Genomic DNA, 25,140 nt, shown 5'->3' with positions numbered 1-25,140 from the left:
CGAACTGTCAGAACCGATTTAAATATGGAAATTCGTCCGCGAAGCGTTGCGTTTTACTTTCAAAAACGATATCTAAACAGATGGAAACTAATATTCGAAACCAAGATAACAAATAAACACTGTTACGTATGCGAGATTAGTTAAAATAAAAATCGTACGATCTATTAACCTCACTCGACGTACAAATTTCTCGCGATCATTTCTCCAACTGTCCGTTCCGATCCGATAAAATCTCTGTGAAATCTTCATCTTCTGTCTCGTCGAACATCCCATAAATAATTCTTAAAGAGGTTGTAGCATCTCGATTTGTAAATTAAGAACGATCCAGACTTGCGAAGAACTGGCCATATACAAATTCCTCGCGATAATACCCCGTTCCACGCAAACCGCTTCTTCGAATCTCAATCTCGATCAACGCAGCGTTTAATCGCGCACGATTGTTAATTACGCGAACAGCGAAAGTAGCAAGGCGAACCTCGACGATTCCTTTTGCTCTGGTTGCTCCCGGTGAGCTTAATGAAGAGATCCTGACATGAAATTAGTTACGACGATCGTGGCGCGTTCTCCGCTGCCCCGGTGATAACTTTATCGCGATCCTCTTATTAGACGACGCTGATCGACGCGATGCTTCGTTGAGAGCGTCGCTTCGACACGACACACGTAATTACACGGTCACGTAACTCTCGTAAACTCGATTCCGCCGACGATTACGCGGCATTCACGCCGAACGCAACCGCCAAAGATCTTTGGAAAATTGCGCGCCAACGTTTCCCGGACACTGACTGTATCTCTTAATTAGCACTGTGATGACTGATGACGATGCGGTAACGTCACGCGAGTGTTAATGATTCACATATATATATACATAGAAATATAAATAGAAAGATCACGGGTGAAAAACATGATCGAATTTCTTGTGGTTTATGGGAAAGCAATTTTAAAATTCGATACATGAAATAATTCCTCGTCGGAACTATCTCTACGTTTAATTCTGAAAGTGCACGTAAAGTACGAAAATATTTTTATTAAGCAGGGAAATATTTTGCGACGACGAAGACATTGGATGTGCCAAGTCGTTGAACGATCGAGTTACGTACGACGATGATTTAAAAAGTGAAATGTATAATGTTGTATTCGCGACGATACGCTTAAATCTTCCTGCAGCTACAGGTTAATATCTTCCTCGTTTTCTCGAAGATCGAACGCCGAGAATAAAAATGGAAAAAAGGCAAGCCTCGCGTGATCGGCAAATTCGATGAATAATAAGATGGTCACGGTGAGCGGGAACAGCGACGGACTTTCGTAAACCTCGAGACTTTCTAATTCGGAGACTTCCGATTCACTTTCACAATTTTTGGCTGGAATCTCTCGATCTTCGGTCCCTTCCGATCGTCCCAGCACGCGATCATTCGACCAACACACCGGCTATTTTCTCGTTAAGAGTAGCGAAGATGCGAGGTAATTTTCAGAAGGAAAAAAACGTTCGCACGTACCGTGGAAAATCGTTGCTTCCTTCGCGCGAGTTTCTTTCACGCCGATCCTAATCTGCCTCACTTTCTCGCGATCACCGAGCAATTCAAATTCGTTCGATTTAGAAAGTAAAAGATAAACGTTCGTTAAACGAGCTTCAAAGATCACCACAAACACCAGTAGTAACAATTTCCATAATTTTTGTCAAAAACTTTGGAAAATTTCGAAGAAATCGGACGATTCTTCCTGGACGAAGACCGGCTAGTCGCTGAGGACGACGACGCGCGTCTACCTTGGTAACGAGGTCGACGAAAGCTGACGGAAGAACCACAAGGAACAGACGAGAGGGAAGAAGAGAGTGCAAGGGAATGCAAAGAGAAGGGGAACGTGTTCGTGGAGCGCCCTGGGGCCGGGGCTCCCTTAGCGCTAGCTCGGGCAGACAGACGTCGCGATACCGATCAGAAAAATTCTATGCAAACGGGAAACGTTCAGGAAGAGCGTGGTCGCGCCTGATAAAACAGTAACCGCGGGATAAATCACTCGAGAATGCAATTAAACCAACGATAGATCTCTCCTTTCGGTAACAAAAGTCCGGCTAAGTATTGGCAGATTGGATTTGTGCGAGGATCAAGCGTACTTTTTGCCAGAACAAAATTCAAACAGATAAGAGAGACAGAAAAAGAATACGTAATTGTGGGATGAGGAAATTGCAGGACTTCGAGTTGCGCTTAAATCGAGATTGAATTTACAAGAAGAGAATGTCGAAGATTGAAAAAGTTGAAAAAGACGAAGAGACAAAAAAGTAGATACACGATTAGATGTTCTATTATACAGCTATATGAAACTATCTGAACAAGTTTCGCGCGTATTGGTCCGTGAATCGCAAGTTCTATCCGACGATAGATCGAATTTATGCGATAAGCAAAGGTAGTGTAAAAAAGCTCGAACAGACAAGAGAGACGCTTAAAAGATGTTAAAGAGATTGAAATAGACGAAGAGGTGGAAAAGTATAGCCAGTGATTTTCGTTGGATGACCTCGTAGCGAGTTGACCCAAGTCCTACCTGACCGAAGATCATCCTCGTGGAGATTCGCACCGAGGATCGAGACGTTTGAGTGACCGCTAGATCCACAACTCTAAAGCTGTCTGGCAACGTTTGGAAGAACCTGACCAGGTTCAGAAAACTCGGTGCTCTCCAAAGCGTGGATAGCGAGGAGGAAACCGTGGGGATACGTTGGATTTCCGCGATTGGCCGTTTCCACCGGACACGGGGAGACGGTTGGCCGCGTATGGGTGGCCAGGTGAAACACGAGGGGAGCAGACGGTGTTCAGAATAGCAGAACGAAAGGTAGCAAGCCGATCCAACAGTAAACAGAGTCTCAGGATTGGCCGGCGGTTCTTCGTCCAAGATCGACCTCGATCTACTCTTCATCGTGCTTTTGATGTAACGCGTTCGTTTGGTTTTTTGAACGTCACTCGGCTACGTTTCACGCGTATCTACGCGTATGTCAGTGTGTGTGTGGGGGAGTCGTTTTGTGACACGTGATCGAGGAAACCGGTATTCGAACAGCGATAACTGGAAGCTTTGGTCGCCTGACATATAGGAAGTAAATCGTGATCTTGATCGAGTGTGGAAATCATGGAAGTTGTGCGTATGGAAAAGATCCGACCTTGGTAGCTCGGTGTCTGAGAGTTGCGACCTTGAAAGTTCAACGTACGAGAGCCGCGGTCTTTAAATTTCGATGTAGCAACTTTTAAGCGAAGATTTTCGTTTAAATTTAATTCGGACACTCGCAACGACGAATTATCGAAAGTTTGACGTTGGAAAATCCCAAAAAGTTACGCAGAGAATTTACCTTCGAAAATAACGTCGAAACGCTCGTTGCCCTAATTTAAGTACTCCAAGTTTGAAAGTTCAACGACGTTAAAAAAAAACTGAGATTTCTAAATTTCAGCTCTAAAACTATTCAACTGTCGAACATTTTCATCTAAATTCGATTACAGAGTTTATTACGAGCTTCGAAATTTCGCGGCCACTGTCACGGAATTTTCACGCAAAACATGAAAAAAGCTCCGCTTTAACTCGGTCGAAACTTTTAACTGGAATTTGTCTGAATTCGATTTAAAAGTTTGTCACGGCCTCGATCTCGGTCGAGCTCGTTCCTAGCGGAATAGGTTACACGGCATGGGCGGTAGTCGTTGAACCGGCTGTCTGATAACTCGGTTTCGTAGCGTCGTCTTGATAAACGAGCGGATTGCTTCCGGTACGCGTTCATCTGTTCACGTGAAGCCCGTGAATTATCGTTGTCGCTTCTATTCGTGTCGTCGAGGTACATTCAACTCGTTGTTTCTCGTTCCACCAACACGCAACGTTATTTCCGGAGCCCTGCACTCGCTAATTAATTTCGGACATACAACGAGTTTGGTCGAAACACGGCTGTACGCTTTCTTCTTCGGTACAGTCGATGCTCTTTCGAAAGTAAAAGCCCCGATAATTTTTATCTCGCTGTTCGTAAAAGTGAATCGTAAAAGCGAAATTTATGATTGCAAGCAAGAAATATCCTGATCTAACGAAAGTACCATAGGTTTGTTGACAGTTGTCGTCCGAGGATCTAAAAATCAAATCTGAAAAGTCGATTCTGATTTATCTGCGAGCCAGTCAAACGCTAGATACGAATAAAATTACGCTACTTGGCGAGGATAATCTCACAACTGGAAATGGCACTGTTTTTGAAAATAGCAAGCGATGCCTACGAAGATACCCAGCTCTGTTGACGAGCGGATAGCAAGATGGAATTGTTATAATTATTCAGCGAAATTATTCTGTTTAACTAGGATTACGTGTTACCAAATTCGTTGCACGACTGCTCGTCTTCACTAGGTAGGCCGCGAGTTTCGATACTTGTCAGGAACCTGATTTATGCCGCGTATCAAACGCGATTTAATTGCCGGCTTGTGGAGTTTCGGTTCGCGTTACCAGCTAGTCGTAATTCCGTTCATAGCCGTGAACTACATTCGTCCATACTCTCACTGGACCACGTCGTGAAATAAAGGAGCGCAGGCTCGCGTGTCGTATTCTTCGCCGGTGTCAATGAAGAGAAATAACGGAGAATGAAAGTGGTTACGCATCGTTGCTCCGTGTCAACGAGCCAATTAGGCCTTTGTTATTTAATTAAACGCGCCAACGTTTACGCTACAACGCCTTGCCGCTTCAACGTTTCCTTTTCATTTCTGTATTTGTTTTTCCTTTAGCTTTCAGGAAAAAAGTAAAACAAAAAAGAAGAAAAAAAAAAAGGATAAAGAAGTCAAGAGCGAAGAGTTTTATAGTGAATCGAACGGAACGTCAGCTTACCTGGTTAACGAGATTAATTATCACCGCCACGAAATATGCGTGGGAGCAGAAGCAACGGTGTAATTAGTGCCGCGGTGTACCGGCAGGAAAAGCGGAATGGCTCGTTTGCAAGAATTACTCAACACTCGGTAGGAACGCGAATAACACTGCCTCTTTGCAGAGCGACGCGTTGTACCATCGGTTCGCTACGAGATATAGCTTTGCCGGAAACAACGTAGTCGGCCAATTACTCTCAAGCTGTGTCTACCGATTTTCTACCTTAAATTCGACCTAATAAAATGTCCTCTCTCAACATTCCGCGTCATTTATCCGACGAAAAAAGACTAAATATCAATTACTCTCAAGCTGCATGCTGACCTTTTGCTCGAAATTCAATCCAACTTTTACTTTTGCTAAAATTCTTCGCGTAATCGTATCGGCCACGTTATTTGGTCAGTGAAACACGACACACATCACTCAACGTCAAATAACAACAACGGAATCATTCCTTCTAATGTATTATATAATATAATATAGGAGATACCATTTAGTTGACGATAAAATCGCATAGATTTTTCAATATGAACCGGAAGAGTGTGTGCTACAAAGGTGAGAAAAATATTTGAAAAAAAAAACATCTTTCTAAGCTTTATAGCGTAACCACTGGAATTATATGAAACGAATCTCTGCAATTTCATCGTCGATTAAACAACATCCTCCGTACGAACGAGTATCAAGCGTTTTGTCAGAAAAGTTAGAAGGGTTGATAGAACTCTAAACGTTTCAAACTGTCAAGCGCGTCCTACCTTTAACGTAGCTCGCTCTTACGTCTTAACAAAGATCCGTGTGGTTGATTAGTCGCAAACGAAGCAACACTTACGTCACCCACGTTAGAAACGTCGCTGGTCTCGTCGTCGGGGGTTGCAAGAGGTGCGCGAACCGGTGACTCGAGCTCGTGGTTCCGAAGTTGTTCCTCGTTGACTGGTTCCGCGTCGTTGTCGATCTCGAGGCACTGCGTCTCGGAGACTATCTTCACGCTGCTTTCGGATATCACCACTTCTGTTTTCTCGATGAAAGTGGGCTCCGATACGGATAGTTCGCTGGACGATTCCGTTATCGCGTTTTGCTCGTCCATGTTATCGTTTGCTTCCTCTTTCGTTTCTTCCTCCTTAATTTGCCCTTGCCCCTCTTCCTCCTCCTCCTCCTCCTCCTCCAGCAAATTCCCAATAGGAGGATCGATCTTTTCAGTCGACAGGGTCTCGCGAGCCTGAATATCTTCTGGAAGATATTGGTCGCAATTTTCTTCGCTTAGCACTCGACGTTCCGTGTCCAGGAACTCCTGAGTACTAGCTGCATCTGCCGAGCTTTCCGAGTGACTCAATGTTACGTCGTCGAAGCTTCTGAACTGCATCGTCGGCGTGCCACGGGCCTCTTCTTCCGATTCCTCGATCGGCTTCCCTGGAACGGATAGTTCCTCCACATCTTCGGGAATTTTCTCCTCCATCGAGGAGGAAGATTTATCGTTCGCCGATACCTTCGACTCCTTGTCCACCGAGAACTCTTTCACCTCCTCCCTTTCCTTGTCACGCTCAGTGTCTGCAAGCTCGAAAGTATCAGCTAGTTTCTTACTCTCCGGTACGGTTTCTTTGGCGAATTCTTCGGTGGTACGAGGCTCTACGTCCTCCTGACACAAGGACTGATCGAAATTATCAGAAAACTGACCAGTTTGTCGATCCTCCGTATCGATCGTCTGCTCTGACCACGTGTCTGTCGTGTCTCTCTTCCGCGAACGACTCTCTTCCATCATTACAGCGTCTTTCACGATATCTGCTTCCATGGATTCGAAGATCATACCCTGAACTTCTTGCTCCTGTTGGTACTTGTCCACGTAACTCGCAGACACGGTTCTGGTTACCTGGTCTTGCTCGTGTTCGTAAGGTGACTCGAAGGATTCCTGGGTCGTAGTCGTCACTTCCGATAGCCTCTCGGTGGCCTCCGTGGGTCGAAGGACGGGATAATTTGGACGCGGGTCTTCGTCGTCCTCGTTTTGCGGGAATTTGCCATCGTTGGACGTGTCACGCGCCAGCTGATCGATCTCACGAGTCGTTGTTTCTTCGACCAATATCGTGCTGCCAACTTCCGATTGCTCGTCGAACGCCTGTTCCTCCTGCTGCTGCTCCTCCTCCTCGTCTCGGAAACCTACCGTGATCGGTTCTGGCTTCACGTTTTCCTCGTACGAAGAATTCGAAATTTTAGTCTCCGGTGACATGTGACCGTTTTGATAACTGTACGATTTGTCCACCAACGCGGAATGTTCCGTTTCCGCCACGATGAATTTCGCGTTTACGTCGAGGACGTCCTCCTCCTGATGTATATCCAAGACGATCCTCTTGACCGCTTCTGGCTGGTTCATCGTTTCTTGTTGCTCGTCCGATTCGATACCGGCCTCCTCTTCGGTGCTGGAGCAAATTCTCAAGGCTAGCTCGCTCTCGATTAATTCTTGAAGACTCTTGTCGTCGGTATCCAACTCGTTACGCGTGTTGTTAGTCAGGATTAGGTCGTCCTCGTCGTCGTTGTTGTCACACAACGAGATTAGTTGCTTGTTACTCGCGGTTAGGTTATCCAACTGGATCAAACCGTTGTTAGATTGAACACTACACACCTCGCTCTTTTTGCTACTTACGACATTGATCGACTTCTTGGTCGCCACCTCCGCCATTATGGTGCGCCTGGATCGTCGGACAGTCGCACCGTGGACACCTGCAATCACAAAATTGTATTATCGCTATTGTTACGCCGCGCATGTTTATGGAAATTTGTAATTCAACAAAATTGGCTACGAATTTGAAGATAAGCAAAGATACACGTCATTTCTGTCCTTTGTGAAATATCACACGTCGAATACGCACGCAGTGTTTTATGGCGACTAGAAAAATTATTAAACGCACCGTTACATTTCTCATAATATTTAATTAATTAATTAATTAGCACTGCGTATATTAAATTTCGTATCGTTCACTGGTACTTTCGTGCGAGTATGAGGATCGCACGTAGAATCAATGGAAGATAAAGATACGTACAAATATTTTTCGTGGCTACTGTGCGCGGAGGAAATAGAGAACGAGATAAAGGGAGATCGCGAAGGAAATCGCGAGTAACCTGTGAACGCTGAATATGCCGGTCGAAGCAACCGGCAGCGGTGGTTTTATGGTTATGCGAAGGCAAAGCTTGCTTTAGTAGCCCCATAAAGTGAACGGCCGAAGAAACGCGTTCGTTGTTCGTCGACTTCACGACGGGACAACGAGTTCGACCTCGGTCAGGAAATTAACGACGAGAATTCGAGAGAAACTCCGCGCCCTCGCATCGTGACTCGCCATTGATTTACGCGACGTAAATAACAGATTAATGTTCTGTTTGGTAATTCGCGCGCTCTTTCTCGTCGAATTACCTCCTGTCCGTACAACTGGATAACCGATCGACGTTGCGCAGTTTCGTGCCTCCTTTGCGAGCCATTCGGAAGAAGGTCACTGGGTATTTCTGGACCAACGATTTTCCTGGTCTTATTCCAGGGACGACTAGGAAGAGAGATTCGTTTAATTCCACGACAGAGTTAGAATACACGACGATCGTTTTCATTTTGGACGCGAAAGCAGACACGCCAAAATTTGTTGCACATCGCTAAAAAATTGCGTCGTACATACAATGCCGCGGAAAAGTAACAAGACAAATTTCCTATCTCGAAACAGTTGCTCGAAATAACGTAATTATGAAAGACCGAATTGATTTGCGCACCTTTTCTCAAAGGCTGTGTTTTTGTTTATCATTCGTGTAATCGTTCTGAAGTAATCTCTTCCGGCACTGTGTATGATTTCTTGCGTGTTGGATCGTCCTTTAAAAGCCAGTGAAGGTTATTAATATATCCGTGGATTTGGATGTGTTCCTCTTGGTATAAACATTCGCGATCTGACGATTACGAAAATATGCGAGGGCAAACCGGAGATGGTAGGTCGTAGCAGAGAAGAGAAGGCACGCTCTATTTTTAGATTGCTCCGAATTCGGTGAACAACGAGATCCGCTGTCCTTCTGGGAGAGACGCCGCGTAATTCGCGCCACTTCGTACGACCGCAGGGATGCTAACCAGAGAGACCACTCCTCCCTTTGGCTTTAATTTCCGTGGTGTCCTCTCGGTGCGCGTGCATCGAAATTAACGGAAGATGCGGCCGTATGGAACTCAGGAAGCGGTTGCAGCGCTGCCGCGTTGGCTGCCAAGTTGAATCCTCCTATTATTAGCTATTCCGTGCGTTCGCGTATTTATGCCATAGCGACCGAACTTATTTCGAAAATGAAATCTGAAACTGCTCAAGGATACCACGCTGGCTGCTTCCTGGAATCGTGTTGTTTCGCAAATTGGAAGACTTTTGCGAGCCATCGTGAAACAACAAATATCGCACTGGCCGCGCCAGTTTGCTAGAGCTTTCGGTTTGCTGCATTTCAAGCTTCGATTTTGAAATTTTCGCAAAAATTGATACTAAAAGTAAATGACGCGCTAGATACCAGTAGAATTAGATCGCTGAAAGAAAAGAATTTTTTACAACTCAAAATATAATAGGACTGTTTCAGTCCTTTGTTAAATATCGCTAAACGATACGTACAAGCATTGTACAACGAGCTATTTCCTAGGATGGTAAGATACGTTTTCGAATTTTAAATTCATCTTGGGACGACGTTAGGTCGTTGGTATACGTATCGGTACACGTTAAAGTTATTAACGCTTTAATGACTTTGTATCTACTAGACCATACTCGAAAGAACTTTAGACGCTTCAAAGAATCACGTTCCACGAACATATCCTTGAACAGTATGCAAACACATGACAAACTGGCAACAGATTGTTCATCGGTGAGAACGCACCTTTAAAGGCTCTGAAAGACTCTGTTTGCGTCACGTCTTCTTGTTGCACACGTTTCTAAATTCGTCACGTGTAGTTTATTCCGGGCGCATTTCGCGCAAAAATTTATGGCCACCGAAACGAGCGTTAATCGATGTTCTTTGGCTCGTTAAAGTTGCCGTGGGTCAGGCTTGTGGTTGGAATTAGAAAGAATAAGACGCGAGTCGTAAGAATAAGATACGGTAAATTATATCAACTACGAATTAGTCGAGTGTGATGATCGGACGAAGTATAATGAAACAGCTTCTAAACGTCTTTTTAATAGCCACAATTATTATTCCGGTCGGTGGCTGCGTCGCGTGGATGTTTTTAGCGAATCACGCAGCGAAACGACGCGGAACTATATGTATATTGATTTAAAGTGGTCGTTAAGGAATTCCTAACTGTCTCTTCCACGTCGATATATCGTAACGTTGCGTGTATCATTGCACGATTTTATCGATACCGCACACGGGTCTGTATTTATAAGCAAATGTTTCAGTGCGATTCGCTTATACGAACGCGAACTCTTACTCGCTAAACGAAATTCGTAAATAGCGGACAGAATTGAAAAGTGGACTCTCGTTATACGATCGACTTATTCGTACGTACGTATTATAAGAACCTGCTTCTTCTTCGACAAATCCGTACAAATTCGCGCAATTTCTACTCTATGGTACGATATATGTACTTAAGAAAGGTGTAACGTCGCGTAAGATGGGGAATATTTCAAGAAAGTCGTATTCGAGAGACTAGCAATGATTCGATCGAGTTGATTTATGTTCACCGATTAATGGATTAATTTTATCCTTTATCCCTACCGAGGAAACAATCCAAGCAAACTACCGTCAAAAATTGCTTGACAAATTCCAGCATATCGTGGCCCGAGCAGAACACGATTTATAAACAGAGAAAGAGAACGGTCGGGCTGACTCTAACATAAACTAAGTCGCGCCGCAGTAAAATTAGAAAGTGGTTCGAAGCGCGCATGCGCCCGTGCTTCGGCGTCCCTGTAGCGCGCATGCGCGTTCACCAGTTTTTCCATGCTCCACGGCACAACGTGATATTTAAAAGCGCGCAGAACGTTTTCAAGTCCGTGGTCGTCGTGCTTCTCAAATCTTTCGCGCGCTGTCTCTTTAATTCGATCTTTCTCCCTCTCCTCCTCCTCCTCCTCCTCCTCCTTCTCCTCCTCCTCTTCTTCTTCTTTCTCTTCGTTTTCGTTTTCTCCTTCTAGGTTCGCTCGTATTCTCTTTCTTCCCTACCCTTTCTATCCGTTCGTCGATCTTTTTCTCCCGCTTTCTCGATCTCTTTCGCTCGATCCAGTCTCTTCTTTTCTCTCTCGTCCCTCTCGTTGGCCGGCGTTTCTCCGAGGTCGTTCTTCGGGTTCACGACCGGGACTATAGGAGATCCCTTCTCTCTTTCTCCCGGATCGTGGCTAACTCTCTCGTTTCAACCTATCCTCTATTTTTAGAATGACACACTACCGCGATTCAACGACGCTCGCACGCCACGAGACTCGTCGCCGCAGCCGGGAAATCCTCTGCCCAAAAGCGGTCGCGAACGAAAGCGACAGCGCCACTTTTCGTTTCGATTCACGCGACGTTCCCGTGTCGTTCCACCTTCGTCGATTCCTTTTCAACCACGTCCGCCGTGCACCATGATAAACCAGACTCGTTCGCGATGAAATCGTCGCGTCTATCTATGTTTCATAAATTCTACATCATCGAGCTACTAATCTACGAATTTCAATAAATTAAACTTTAAATACTGCTAAACAACGAATAATACCAAAAGCGAATAATTTTATGATCGTTAGTCTGTAGCAAACCGAAGGAGAAATAAACGAACAAACGAATATTCTAAAACTCTGTCTGTATTTTGATACTATTCGTTTTGCTTCCTATAGACTCGACTCGCTTGATGAGAGTAAATGATTTTCTCTTTGTGTGAGAAGCGATTTACGAAAGGTTTCCCAGAGAATAAAATCCGAAGAAAATTGATGGCAACGTTCACGCAGCAAGGGTTGTTCTCCTTCGTTCCTTAGTCACGATTTCTTGAATTCAGAAAGGGAAGAGGTTTCCAGCGTCTCGTAATTAAACCACGACTTTACGACGATGATTCGCGAGACGGCGAGAGCACCGGAGCCCGTCCAAACGAAAGCGCAAGGTTCACCCGTAAACTGCAGTATCATGTAGTATTTGCACAATCATTCCGGACGCGTAGTACGTGCTGAAGCCAACGGCGAGTGAACGTACGCGAGGGTGTGCTTTTGTCTCGTGCACCCACTTGCACTGTTGCAACAGCCTCGATAATTGCGTCAATTTGCGTATCCTGTGCGTTTATCGATTTTCCACCGTGATATCATTTTCACCCAATTCGTGTCTATCCTTTTCCTTTAGACTTGCGTAAGAATTTCTATTTTACAAAGTATCTGTTTTTTACGAATTCCTAAACGTTTCCGTCTCGGTGATGAAACGATCGCCGTATCGGTTATCCATTAAGAAATCTTATGACGATAAAAGAATACAATTCGACCGAGAGTGAAACAAAAGACGCGACAGAGTTCAATTTTTGATAAACGTGTGAACGCTGTCAGGCAGCTATCGTAATTACGGTAAAAGATAAATAAAATATTATTCGAAGAAAGATCGGTAAACGAAGTCCGATTAATGCGTGTTAATCGTTGAATTTATGTAACGCGAATTGATGTGACAAGTGAAAGGGATCGATTACCGGTGTCGTCGAATAACCGTGTGTCGTTCCATGGGTTATAACCGCACATGGACCGCGCTCGAGACCGGCAAAGACGTAATCGATAATGGAAACTTTGCTTCCTCGATTCGCGTCCACGCCTCTTGTCCACGATCCCTTCTTCTGTATTTCTGAAACTATCGGTCGAAATAGAATCGTACGATAGTTCGAGTCGAGGACCATGTAAATCTCTTTCCGGGTATTACACCAAATTCGAATCGAATCGTTGCAATTGCGGATGAGACAGCGGGGCGCTCGTAAGTCCTCAACGGATATACACTGGCGAAATTGTTGCGCCATGACCGCTCTATTGACCCTAAATGATGGTTTATAGTGTTCGGAAATATAGCCAATTGAAATCTCTCTGTACGATTGCTTTCAGGAATAGTAGACCTAGTTGGTTAATGCCAGGCATTAATCAACGTCGAATCTTTTAGAGCTACGATTGAAATGGTTGGATTCGTGCATTCTTGGCGAAGATTAGATTCTAAACAATGTAAGTGGCTGGTAAGTGTAACGAGGTTCGATCGAGCCTGATCGAATGCCTCCGCTGCAGTTCGTAATACTTTTTCAATGTTCGACAGGGACGAATCCTACCGACGTACATTGTATAATACTTGAAAATCGAACGAAGTGATATCTCTGAGAGAGAATCGTTAACAAACGTATGGAACTTGAAAATCGATCTTCCATGAAAGACATCGAACGTAATTTATAAACATCCGTGCTTCGTATATGCGATTATTTGGAAAAGAACGATTGGCGTTCCTCGTCATCGAAAAGCTGAGATTAGCGAAACAGATTTTCCATTTGCGAGAGGAAAAAGGAGAAAAGAATTGGTCGGAAAATAAAGGAAAATACTGGGAACCGGGAGTCTCGAGGTTTATCCGGAAGTTGCGGCGGCGCACGCACGCAAGCGTACACGCAAAGAATCTTCCGCGTGCGTGCGTGCGCGCGGGCGTCTGTTGCACGTTTTCACTGCAACCCGAGTTGCTGAAGGCGCGGCCCGATCTGTCGCGGTGTCCCCTTACAGATTTCTATGCAACTATAATTAGGTAACTGACACCAGTCCCCGTAGGAATGCCTGTTAGCTGCGAAGCTATGCCGGCGCGGAAAGTGGCGCGAATATTTTCGGCGCGAGGAAAGCCGAAATTAAACGCGGCGTCGTACTTTTACAAGCGCGCTCACAGCCTCGTATACTTAACCGGTGTTACTCACGGGTGCTTCCTCCTCTCGTCTATTCTCCTAGTAGTTACGCTTTGTTCCTGTCTTATTCTTTTCTTCTGGCCAGCCAGAGAGGTGTTTCTTCGTTTTACGCTCGCGCGAACCAGAGGTCACGCCTGGCTTTCTGTCACTGATGGCCCCCACTCTTTCCTGTGCTCTTTCAACGAATCTTTCTTCCAACTCTTCCTCCACACACGATCGTTAAAATCGATTTGTCACGGTACGAACCATTCAGACAGAGCCACGTTGATTAAGAAATTATAAAGTGGAGCAGTGACAATGTTGGAATTATTATTTATATCTATTAAATTTACCTTCCGATTTACTATTATTTACTTGGATAGGGAAATTGAACAAAATTTCAGATTTACGAGAAGTCGAATCAACTTGACTTGCACCTGCTAAAATATGGAAGTCATGGTTGACGTTTTATTTACAACGCGATAATCGATTAAAGCGGCACTCTGCTGCACACTCGTTCCGCGTGTGGCTAAAATTAATTCTTCATTGTGAGGATCGATGACTAACAAGGTACAGTCTTCCTCTTTTCCCCTTTTACGATTGCAAAATCTCGAGCATATGAGATAATATAGCGAGCAACGAACAACCGTATCGATCGCTTACAATTTTGATTTAAGATCAATAGAAATGCGCGCAGGTAACAGAGAAATTAGAAATGTAACGTTGCAATGCTGGTGCAATAGTATTTCACCAGCGGTGCGTTAATAATATCAAGATGAAACGTGGAATCTGTGAATAATAAAACGAATGATTTCATAGTTATTTACACCTGTCGTCGAGTGATGTTTATTCGAGCGCGTGCATGGAAAATATGGCCGTTTACATTCCTGCGCCATTTTTACCACGACCCTAAGCGTTTCTTCATTCTCCAAATACTTGACTCAACGCCAAACGGTTTTCGTTAGTCCCGCTGCTGCCGTGCGAGCTTTCCATTGGTTTTATATAAATCTGGGCGCAGGTTGCGCTTCGTCTCGCCCCTTCGAATAATTAATTTGTTCCTTTGCGACGCGAACAAAATTCCAGCGACGAATCGGCGACGAGAAAATGACACTTGTTATCGAAACGCGCGTATCTTTCATTCGATAGTTGTTAGACAAATCTTGAATATGTTCGCTGGTGATATTTTATCGATGGCATAGTATCGAGTGAAAATGAGAAAGAACGTGGGAAGCGAAGGAAACGCGCGGTAGAAAACATCGAACCGATGGAAATGTGCCAAAGAGCGTGGTTTCAAAGGCACCATTTGTCATCCTAGTAAGCCGCAGGAAAGTGACTCTTTCCATCTGTTTCCCCCGGGCAAAAGTCATTCGAAACCCGTAACGTTGCATTCGACACGTTCTTACGATGGTCGTCTGTTCATTGTGTGGAAAACGAGAACAAGGGACGCAAGAAAGGGCGGAAATTATTTCGGTACAGTTTAACGATAAACGCTTGATTCCTTGTGTCAGGAATTTTCAGGCAACTCGGTTGAACGTTTCTAAAGAGGCAAAGCTTCCGTAGTTTCTTCTACCATTACTTTCCAACGAAGCATTTCTTTTATCAAGCGCTACACACTTCACTTACGTAGCATCAAACTTTTGCGATCCTTCGAAACATTAGTAAATGATACGAAATTTAACGCGTTTAAACTTAATTAACACGTTGTATGCCATGGGGGTCACCGATGACCGGCGCACCAAGATTAATAGAAATACATAATTTGAACAAATGTCAATAGTTATAAATTTTTGATTATTAGCATCGTTACTGCAATGGTGTGACGAAATTAATGCGGTATAAAGCATATGAAAATAGGTTTATTTATACATGAAATATAAATCTATTATGTGCACCCCCCCCCACCAGTGGCTATCGAACATGGGAAAAACCCGCTTTTTCCGTGTTTTATCTTAACGAACAATAATGCTTGACAGTAAAATAAAAATTGCTAAATCTTGTGACGGTTCTTTAGAATTATTGTCCGAATAAGTATAACCAAGGGATGGATTATGATTTATGGCAGGTCCCGGACGTAACAACATAGAACACTTATTTAGCAACGCGAAGAAACAATATGAGATAATTGATAATCGAAAAAAATAAGTGAATCGAGCGAAATTGCACTACAGTGCCATGGGGGTTACCGATGACCTCATTGAGATAAATTCATTAATGATGATTATACACCGTAACATATCTCTTGTGTAATGTTTCAACGTTATATATATCGCTTAATAGAAAATTCATCGTTGTGCCATGGCCAAACCTTGTAAAACTGGCGTGCCATTCATAGCGTGTTAACTATAATTGGTATTATAAGTAGTATTAATTATAATTAATTATAAGTACAACGATGCGCCGATACTTTCTCCAACCATTGCATGTAAATTGACCGCTTGCTGCTCATATTATTAATTCGAGTGAAGTGATTTTGACAAATTTTCAACCATCCAAAATTTCCATTTTCCCGTCTTCCCAAAGCTACAGCAGCCAAGTACTGTACATTGTTTGTTGGCAAGTTACGGTCGAGAGAGCAGTAGGAAGAGGCGGGAGGCTTAATGAAGACGGAACGTTGTTTCGCAGAAGCGTGACAAATTTATCCTACGGCCACGCTGTTCGTTATCGTGATTAATAATCGCGCAACAATGATCGCGAACTGTCGCGCGAGCTACCAAGAAAGCAGACGGGGCCTTGTCGTTCGACAATTGCCTTGGCAGACGGCAGACGTCAGCGTGTACGCCTTCCCCGATTCCTCCATATGCCTGCGTCAGGTCAGCAAACTGTTCTTAACGAGAACGAAGCGGAGAAACTCCCGCGAGACTCTGCTTTCGCATCCATCGATTTCATCCAGCTTCTTTGTTTTCTCGAGGGGGATGTTGACGAGAGCGAAAGGATTTTACGATTTTTGTCCAGAATTAGGCGCTGGAATGCCGACTGTTACTTCCAGGTCGTGGAACTATCGATTTCTTTCGCTGAAAAGCTACCGTTCCAGCATTCAAATTTAGACCAGAATTTGTCGCAGGCTAAATCGATTAAAAATTTATACCACAATTCGAATTTACATTAAAAATAACGTTCAATTAATTCGATATTATACCGGAAAATTATGTTGTGTATATCGAAGTTAGTAAAATTTAATATATACGCGTATACAATTTTCTATAGCCTGCTTTGTGTACAATATTATAGTTGAAACGTGGGTTCCATGGATACCACGAAAATAACGTTTGACAAATTTTACTTTACATTGTAAATTTGTATTATGTACGGTAAATTTAACGAAATTCGATGCGTACATACAATATCATATCGCTATCTCGTTTTAATCCACCAAGCATCGAGCGAGGAGATTATATATCCGTCAGTATCGAAAAAGGCCTGATCGTTGCTATCGTGGGTGGAGATTTACACGGATAATTGAGAAACTTTCAGATATTTCTCGCCTCTGAAAAAGGTGGCTAATCTCGAACCGTCCTGTTTCTCTTTCTCACCAAACTACCGAATCGACCTGTTCTTCCTCTTTTGATACGTAAATTTCGTGGGCCACCGCTTGCTGGAATCGCTGTATTTGCATTTAATGGACTCTCGTATTTTTCGACGCAGAGAGTGGCTTCCCCGTGGGTTCTCTTCCAACTACCATAACCTACAGCTAGCAGGCCAATAAACGTGCAAATATCTGCCGCTAATGCTGCGATTACAATTAAAAACAAGCTTTTTCGATCGCGATATCGATGTTAATTTCGTTTCACAATGAGAGACCTCCGATCCCCGTCTCGAAACCGAGATTCGCCGGGAACCGCAAGGGAACCAGGTAACCGCAATTAAAACAGGCCGATGGACTCGATTTCGCTTTCCACGCCTTCCTTCCCTACTCTCGTTGTTTTCTCATAATCCTGAAAAACACGAAGATCACCATGATCTACCGGTTCTTTTCAAAATCTCAGACCTGAAAATCCTCATCGCACGATCCTCTGCGTCGCCTCTCGCATTTCGATCGATATCGAAGCCGAAGAAAATTATAATCAATGGAATAATCGCTCAAATTATTATTTCTATTCCTTTATAAAGTATCGTCCAATGAACTTCTGGCTTTATTTTATAACATCGCGTGGTTATACACGAATGTATATATCCGCGAGGAGGATGATAAATCAAACGGCTAAACGCGTCAGTTAACATTTTGCAAAAAGAACCTGGTAATTTATCCAAAGACGTGGGGTGAATTTTTGGAAAGGAACACGATTATAGAACGAGTTCTCGGTTTTCTACGAGGCTGAGGCGAGCAAACAGGGACGAGGAGAGAGTGGAGTCGCGGAGGGCGGGTGAACGACCTGCGGGGAATCGGTATTTGCGGCATTCCGGCGAGAACGATGAGGATGACCGAGTGCTCGCTCCCCCGATTATCCTCTTCGCCACCCTGCAACACAATGAATGAGAGAGTTTGCCTCTCGGTTTCTTTCTTCGTAAGTGCACCGGTAGCCAAGGTCACCGGAAGCCCCGGGAAAATTAACCTGCTTCTCCGGCTTCGACCGAGAACCCCGGGAACACGCGATCCTCGGATTCCTTCGTCTCTTTTTACACGCTCCTCATCCACCTTTTACGACTCCGACAACTGCTCTCCCTCGAACTCGTTCCACTCGATGAAAACTTCGCCTTGCAAAACGGTGATTCCGATCTCTCTACAATATAGGCGATCCGTACGAAACTGTATATTCAAGGCTGTTGGTCTATGATCGATGAAATTTTGAATTTCATCTGCGATTATTTCGAATTTATGAAAGAAATCACGAAATGAAAATTTCGCTTAGCCAAACAAACGCGTTTTCGTAGTGAAGGTAAAATAAGCGAAATAGAATTCGATGAACACGATATACGTTTAACCTTGCTATACGATCTTGTACAGGTCTCTACGATATAGAGTACGGTGTCATTGGCGTTTGAAACACGGTTATTTCGTAGTTGGAAGGCGTGAAAGTATCGTCGACCGTTTCGTTGGATCGCGTAATTTCGCCTGGCACGTTTGCCGCAACCTTTGTCGGCCCGTTGCTTTTTCAGTCGTTGTGCAAAATGGCAATTTACGCAGGAAAGATCGGTTCTTTGCGCTGTGTTATCAGATGTTGCAACGTACTCTCTGTTCGGTGGCTAGCCTGCGCCAGGACTAGAAGGAATATTTATTTTCATCGGCGAGATCCGCATGGAGAGAGAACACAACGGGTGACCACGTGTTCCGTTCTGCAGCTGCAGTTCACATGGTCGACGAGAAAGTCAGCGTTGCGTTGCATTTGTGCGTGACGCTCGATTATCCTCCTACAGGCTGCAACACGTTGCCTTGTCAGTCCTTTCTTGTTCGTTCTCCCATCAAACTTGGTATTTTCCGTTGTTTGACAAAACTTCCTAACAAATCAGCTGTTCAAAAGCAACACCCATCAACTCCATATATTGGAAAGTAGAGAAAGAAGATGGTACTATAAACATTATTGTTTTTGATTTACGCCATTTCTCCAATCTATCCTTCGTATTCCGAATTCTTATTTCGTACGAAAAAATAATTCTAACCAATTAATCGTAGTTCTAACAATCTGGATCGCGTATCAGGGGCTGTACATTGTCACAAAATGTTTTAATCTCGCGCTTTGTGTCAACTTGTGACTTTTTACGACGTTTCAACTCAAAACGTCGCGAATTTTTCTATCATTTTCTATTAGTCTTCTCAATGGGATCCGATCAATTTCAATTTCTCAGAATGTTCAGTGTTTTATTAAGCTTCATCGAAACTCCTGGAACTTTTCGGGGATTGCGGTTGGTTTGGCTCAAAGTCGCACGATTATGCAAATCAGCGCTACGTCTGTTTCTCCAAATCGAGCAAATTACTTTCTTCGCGGGCTGAAAAAGGCGAATCGATTAAACCGCCGGAACTCGGAGGACTGGAAAACGCCAGGCCGGAACTTATTTCCCCGGAACACTGGCGAAGAATGCGCGCACGATCGTAACTACGTCCATCCAAGCAAAACGCGATCGTTACACCGCTAGGGGATTTAATGAAGCGAGATATTCGGACTAGCGTTGCACATAAGAATCCGTCGTAAAGTGTTTCACGATAAGTGCACTTGAAACTAAAACATTTCGCGTCACAGCAAGCTGTTCCGTAAAGTTCAAGTTCTCAGATGGAAGAATATCCGATCTAAAATATGCAAATGTCTTTATTACCTTAAGTTTGTAAAATAAATTCGTTTGGTCGTTATAGGTGCCGTTTAATCGGCAAATTAATTATTACAAGTCACTATGTAACTGCAATTTTTTCAAATAGTTTTACGTACAGCGATTAGGATGTTCGAGCACTATTCCAAAATTCTAAAATTAAATAATTAAATAATTAAATAAATTTCTAGCAGCTTCAATAGTTGTGATAATAGTAATTTAGCTTTAATATACTAAAACAAATATCGTAGTTAGACGTAATTAGATTTTTCTCAAGCAAGAAATAATAAACCAAACGATTTCGAAATTTCACTAAATGTCCGAATAAGTATCGAATCACGATTTGGTTAATCGTTTTCGACGTACATTATTCTTACAACGATTCAAGCTATGAAATTGACAGATGTCCTAATACATATGAAAAGCAGTGTACCCTACATGGAATTCCATAGAATTCTTCATTCTTCCAAGCTTCGTTTACTCTTCAATTTCTATGGAAACGTCTAAACCGTTAAGCGATTCTCCGTGAAATCTCACGAATTCTATTCAATTCCGAAACAGGATACCTGCGTTTACTCGCACTTAAAATTCTCCAGCGTTTCAGCGAGACGACGAAGGGAAGTGGCATTAGCGGTTCTCGCGAAAAAAGGGCCGCGAAGGCGGACGGCTGATACGCGCGCGAAATCGATGCAAAAAGAGCTCGACGAAAGCTTTGTATGGAAAGCGAGGCGACGCTGAGAATTTTCCCGCGGCTGCCAACTCTTGCCAGCCGGCCGATTTCAGCGTTCGGCTAAATAGCTGCCCATATAAATATAAATAGCCGCCTGTCCTCGATTTCTCGATGGCCAGAACCAGCCGGATGCCGAGTACTACTCGACGTTCTCGCAGATGCCTTCTGTATACAACAGTTCGATTCAGTATCGAGGCGAAAAACTTCGCGGCGTTCACCCACTTGTCTTTCGGCCTCTTCATCGTCCTTCGTTTCGCGCGACTTGACAACTTGTTTGTCTGGCGAATCTCGTCGATCGAAACCGCGATACGATCGAACGAAATCAATGCAGGACTTTGTGGAGAAGCCGTTTTTTTGCTTGCGTAAATATAATAATCTAAAAGGGATACAACGCGATACTCGATAACTGTCACGCACGAGCGATTTGTATTACTCGAAAAGTGCCATGAAACTAAAACATTTCGCGTCGTACCAAGCTGTTCCGCAAAATTCAACTCCTCAGACGGGAGAATATCCGATCTGAAATATGCAAATGTCTCTATTACTTTAAGCTTGTGGAATAGATCCGTTTGATCGTAATAGATGCCGTTTAATCGGCAAATTAATTATTATAAAATATTCGATAAAATATTCATACGACTGGAAGAAAAAGCAAGATGATATGGAAATATTGCACGCGATGCCCGTGTACTTTGAAGATGGCGATGAAACAAGTTCCGGTTAATCGTGAAGCATCTAGGAAGAACGCTAAAAGCGGATACGGAGGATTTTCCGCGCAAAGATCATTAACCTTGCATTTTCCTTCGGCTAGTGGCCGAGTTACAGGACATGGCAGGAAGGATTATTAATATAGGAGCGGGTTAATGATCGCGCGACTCGTTTGTCGAGACGGTGATTTATCAACGACGTAAACACTGCGCTGGAATTTCCCTGTTTGCTCCGCCGTCTCTCATTAGGCTTGTAATGCGTGGAAATCGTAGCTTGGTGTAAAATTAGATTTGCGAGGACGAGTCGTGAGCGTTCTGCAATTCGGCTGACGGAGGTAAGAGAACATCGGTGCAAGGCAACCCGATATGTCAGGATCTTCGAGTTTCGTTACTTCCAAACTCGGAGTCATTGTAAGAAATTGTAACTCTTCAGATACGTTGTTCGTGGTATCGATTCTTGATGATTCGTTCATACCGAGAGGATCGAACAGAAGCGATTTTGTCATGCTAACAACATCGATTTAGTCGCGCGATAATGTCCGTGTCTAAAGTTAATCGAAAAGAACGTTGTGTCGATAACGTTACGACAGAATCGCAAGATTATACAAACACAGATATAACAATATAATGTGGCAGGATTAATCAAAGAACGTAAAAAGTTTGCAGCGTTGGAAATAACTGGAATACGCCACCCTTATGGGTCTTGCAATTACTCGGGACGATAGAATCAGCTTCGTATAGGGTAGAAATTTGACGCGTTCGTATCATCGTAAGATCCCACGCGGTTATTTAAGAATCATAAAAACGAATCGCGCGCGCGTGGGACGATACACCGGAAACGTTTCGCTCGCCGTCCTCACCGTCTATCGTTCCGATGAATCTGCAAATTCTCGATGGAACAGGTTCGCGGTCTTCTCTCGCCTACATTCCTCTCGTTACGACAATCGCATCATTTGACGTAACTTTTCCATTCACGGTACGTTACACGAGGGCCGAAGGTTACAGAATCCATCGGAAGAAAATAAAACGATCGTACAACGCGACCGAGCAGAACTGTAACACGCACGTCGAGGAGAAAACGGAGCGTAGCAAAAAGTCGGCGACGTGAATTACGAACTGGTCATGCGGTGTAAATCGATTTGTTCTAATACGAATATCGAAAGTTGTTGCTAATTGCCCTGCCTCTGTTCCTCGTCTTTTTCTGTCTTTTCCATTTGATTTCGCTCTGTAGGAAATTTCAATCTCGCAAGTGCAAAGTACAAGAATTGTTGATTCGATGAATCGATATATCCATGTGAAGTCAATGACGTTTTAAAATTAGAAGAGCATTCAAGTTAGAGCTAATTGGAGACCGGCTAATAATAAAGTCGTCGAACGACGACCGAGGTATCAAGTGATGCAAAACCAGCGTAATCCCATATTTCGACACGTGAACGACACGAAAACATATTTTTAGAGAACAAGAGTCGTTTAATTGATATATCGTGAATACTTGTTCGGAGATTTTCTTCTTTTAATCAGTTTCTAAAGATTTCTAGAGCATCGACTTCACCGTAACGAAATTATTTCATATCCGGTGAATAGCACGCACGACATTTGGCATTTTAGCTTCTAAATCTGAAGACGTATGCGGTGTACGAGGTTTTTTTTTTATTTAATTCTTTACATTCATAATTTGTCCAGTTTGGACATTTGGTAGAATTTTTTAGCTGTTTGATTATTATGTGGGTGGCTAACCCCAGCGGGATACCATCTTTGTGTTTGTTAGGTTGTGTCCTTCGTGAGGTCTGCTGGGTGTTTCCTTTTCAGTCTTCTATCCATGTTTGAGGTGTTGATCGTTTCCACAGCTAGCCGGTTTGGGCGTGTTCCTATTCTTTCTTTATATTTTCCTGCGTATCTGCTAATTTCCTCTTTGATCGTTGGTATTCCCAGGTCCTTCCGTATATCCTCGTTTCTAACGTAACATGGGACGTTTACTATTGTTCTAAGAATTCTAGCTTGTACTGTCTCTATTTTGTTTATATGGCTCATTGCTGCTGTCCCCCATAGTGGTATTCCGTACATCCAGAATGGTTTTATGATCGTTTTGTATATTTTTAATTTATTTTCTATGCTTAATTTGGATTTTCCACCTGTTAGCCAATGCATTTGTCTCCTTGTTGTCTGTATTTTGTCTATTATTGATTTAGTATGCTGTTTCCATGTGAGTTGTGTTTCTAGGTGGAGTCCTAGGTATTTGACTTGCCTTGTTTGCGGTATGTGTGTGCCGTTTAGTATAATGTTTGGTGATTTCTGTTTTCGCAGTGTGAATGTAATATGGTTGCATTTATCGGGGTTTGCTTTCATTTGTTTACCTTGCAGCCACTTTTCTATTCTTGTGATATGTTCTTGTAATAATTTGACTGCTGTTGTGTACGAGGTTAACGTATTTTGCTCTTGCGTAGTGTACTCTTCTACGATGTTTCCACGTGAACTGAAACGATACACGAGACAAGAAAAAAACGGAAGGTAACGTGGAACGCGACTCGATCGAAACGCGGCAGCGTTCTTTGTGAATCAATTGCGATCAACGACGCTGATTGTAACAGTAAAACGATGAATTGCGCGCGTATCGCGTGCACGCAGCTTGGAATCGTTTGAAAGGCGGCGATTCGCAATCGCCACACCAATTAAACCGGCATCTTCTCTTCGCCATTCCACATCGCTACCAACTTTATCCCGTTTGAAATTCGCACCCGCCTCGATTCCGTTAGAAAAAGAGATTCGCGAAATACCGTTCTATGATATTTTCCTGATTTAATAAATTTCAGCTCCGCGGAGTAATAAGTTGTATCAAAATCAACGCTCCAATTAGATGAGTAATTACGGTCTAGTATTTAGTTATAGCGCAGTGAATGAGTTCGTTACGTTTTCTCTGTTTAGCCAGCCATTGCTCTCCGAATTCCTTTGGTTTTTGCCATGTAAAAATATCTTATTTCTTACGCACTTGCGGTAGAATCGGGCGAACTGGAATTAATTGCATCGAAAGAAGAAATTTTTATTTATAAGGAAACTTTCTATCGAATCTTTCCGTTTAAATTCCAAGTAATTTTAGCCGCGTTACTTCCAATCGTCTTTCATAAGCGTCGATACTGCACGCGAATCAGAGAAGAAGACCACTGCAGGAAGTGAAACGACACACCGGTGGATTACTTCGTTGCAACTTCGCGGGGTTATCGTCGATAAGACGCGCGCTGACCCACGCGACACGATAATTTCAAGACCCCCTTTTCGCGTCCAGTTAGTTTCCGTGAAATTTTAATCGCACACGCTTAAAATTGATTTATACCCCTTTGTTCCGCGAGAACGAAGCGAAATCTGGGTCGAGCCGCGTAACTTTTTACGAGCGTGCTGCTTTCGATTCTTTTGCCTCCCTTAATGCTACATTTACTTCGAACAGAGAGCACGCTATTAACTATGAGAATTTTCAAAGACACGAGTCATCTAGTCGTTTAACTGGCGGACGTTGGCGCAAACGGTTCAGACAATTCAATATTCTTGCTTTAACGCTTGCGTAACGCACGTAATCGCCGTCGAGAACGATCGTAAATCAACGGTGTGAACGAACTTCGATCTCTAACGATCAACGTCTATGATGCATAGATTGATTTCACGGTCATATTCCGATTAATATCATCGTGTTTTCTTTAATAGAACTTGTTCATCGTCCGGTTCGAAGAATACGGACCGAACCGTACTGCTTTCAGCCAAAGTAAACCTGCAACGGAAGTCTCTCGTTTCCTCCGCCCAACTCGTTTAAGTCT

At 43.5% G+C, this 25,140-nt stretch overlaps 2 protein-coding genes across 20 annotated transcripts in view; one reads left to right on the top strand and one right to left on the bottom strand.

The window, feature by feature from the left end:
• Positions 1-25,140, top strand: part of LOC100743087 (erythroid differentiation-related factor 1) — a 91,640-nt gene that overhangs the window by 37,274 nt on the left and 29,226 nt on the right. The gene's annotated exons all lie outside the window — the stretch shown is intronic.
• The window catches only part of LOC100742929 (myosin-10), a 76,262-nt gene that overhangs the window by 30,784 nt on the left and 20,338 nt on the right, over positions 1-25,140 (bottom strand). For 18 of the 19 annotated variants that reach the window (XM_033319972.1, XM_033319924.1, XM_033319946.1 and 15 more), the window contains one exon: positions 5,681-7,560. In XM_033319972.1, coding sequence (XP_033175863.1) covers positions 5,681-7,519 — 1,839 coding nt within the window. In that variant the 5' untranslated portion in view covers positions 7,520-7,560. The remainder of the gene's footprint in view (positions 1-5,680; positions 7,561-25,140) is intronic. The other variant, XM_012384129.3, reaches the window with a different exon arrangement.

Source organism: Bombus impatiens, unplaced genomic scaffold, assembly GCF_000188095.3.
Source record: "Bombus impatiens unplaced genomic scaffold, BIMP_2.2 scf_0020, whole genome shotgun sequence".
NCBI classification, from domain to species: domain Eukaryota; kingdom Metazoa; phylum Arthropoda; class Insecta; order Hymenoptera; family Apidae; genus Bombus; species Bombus impatiens.
Note: the sequence above shows the minus strand (reverse complement) of the source record. Positions and strands in the feature narration are given on the sequence as shown.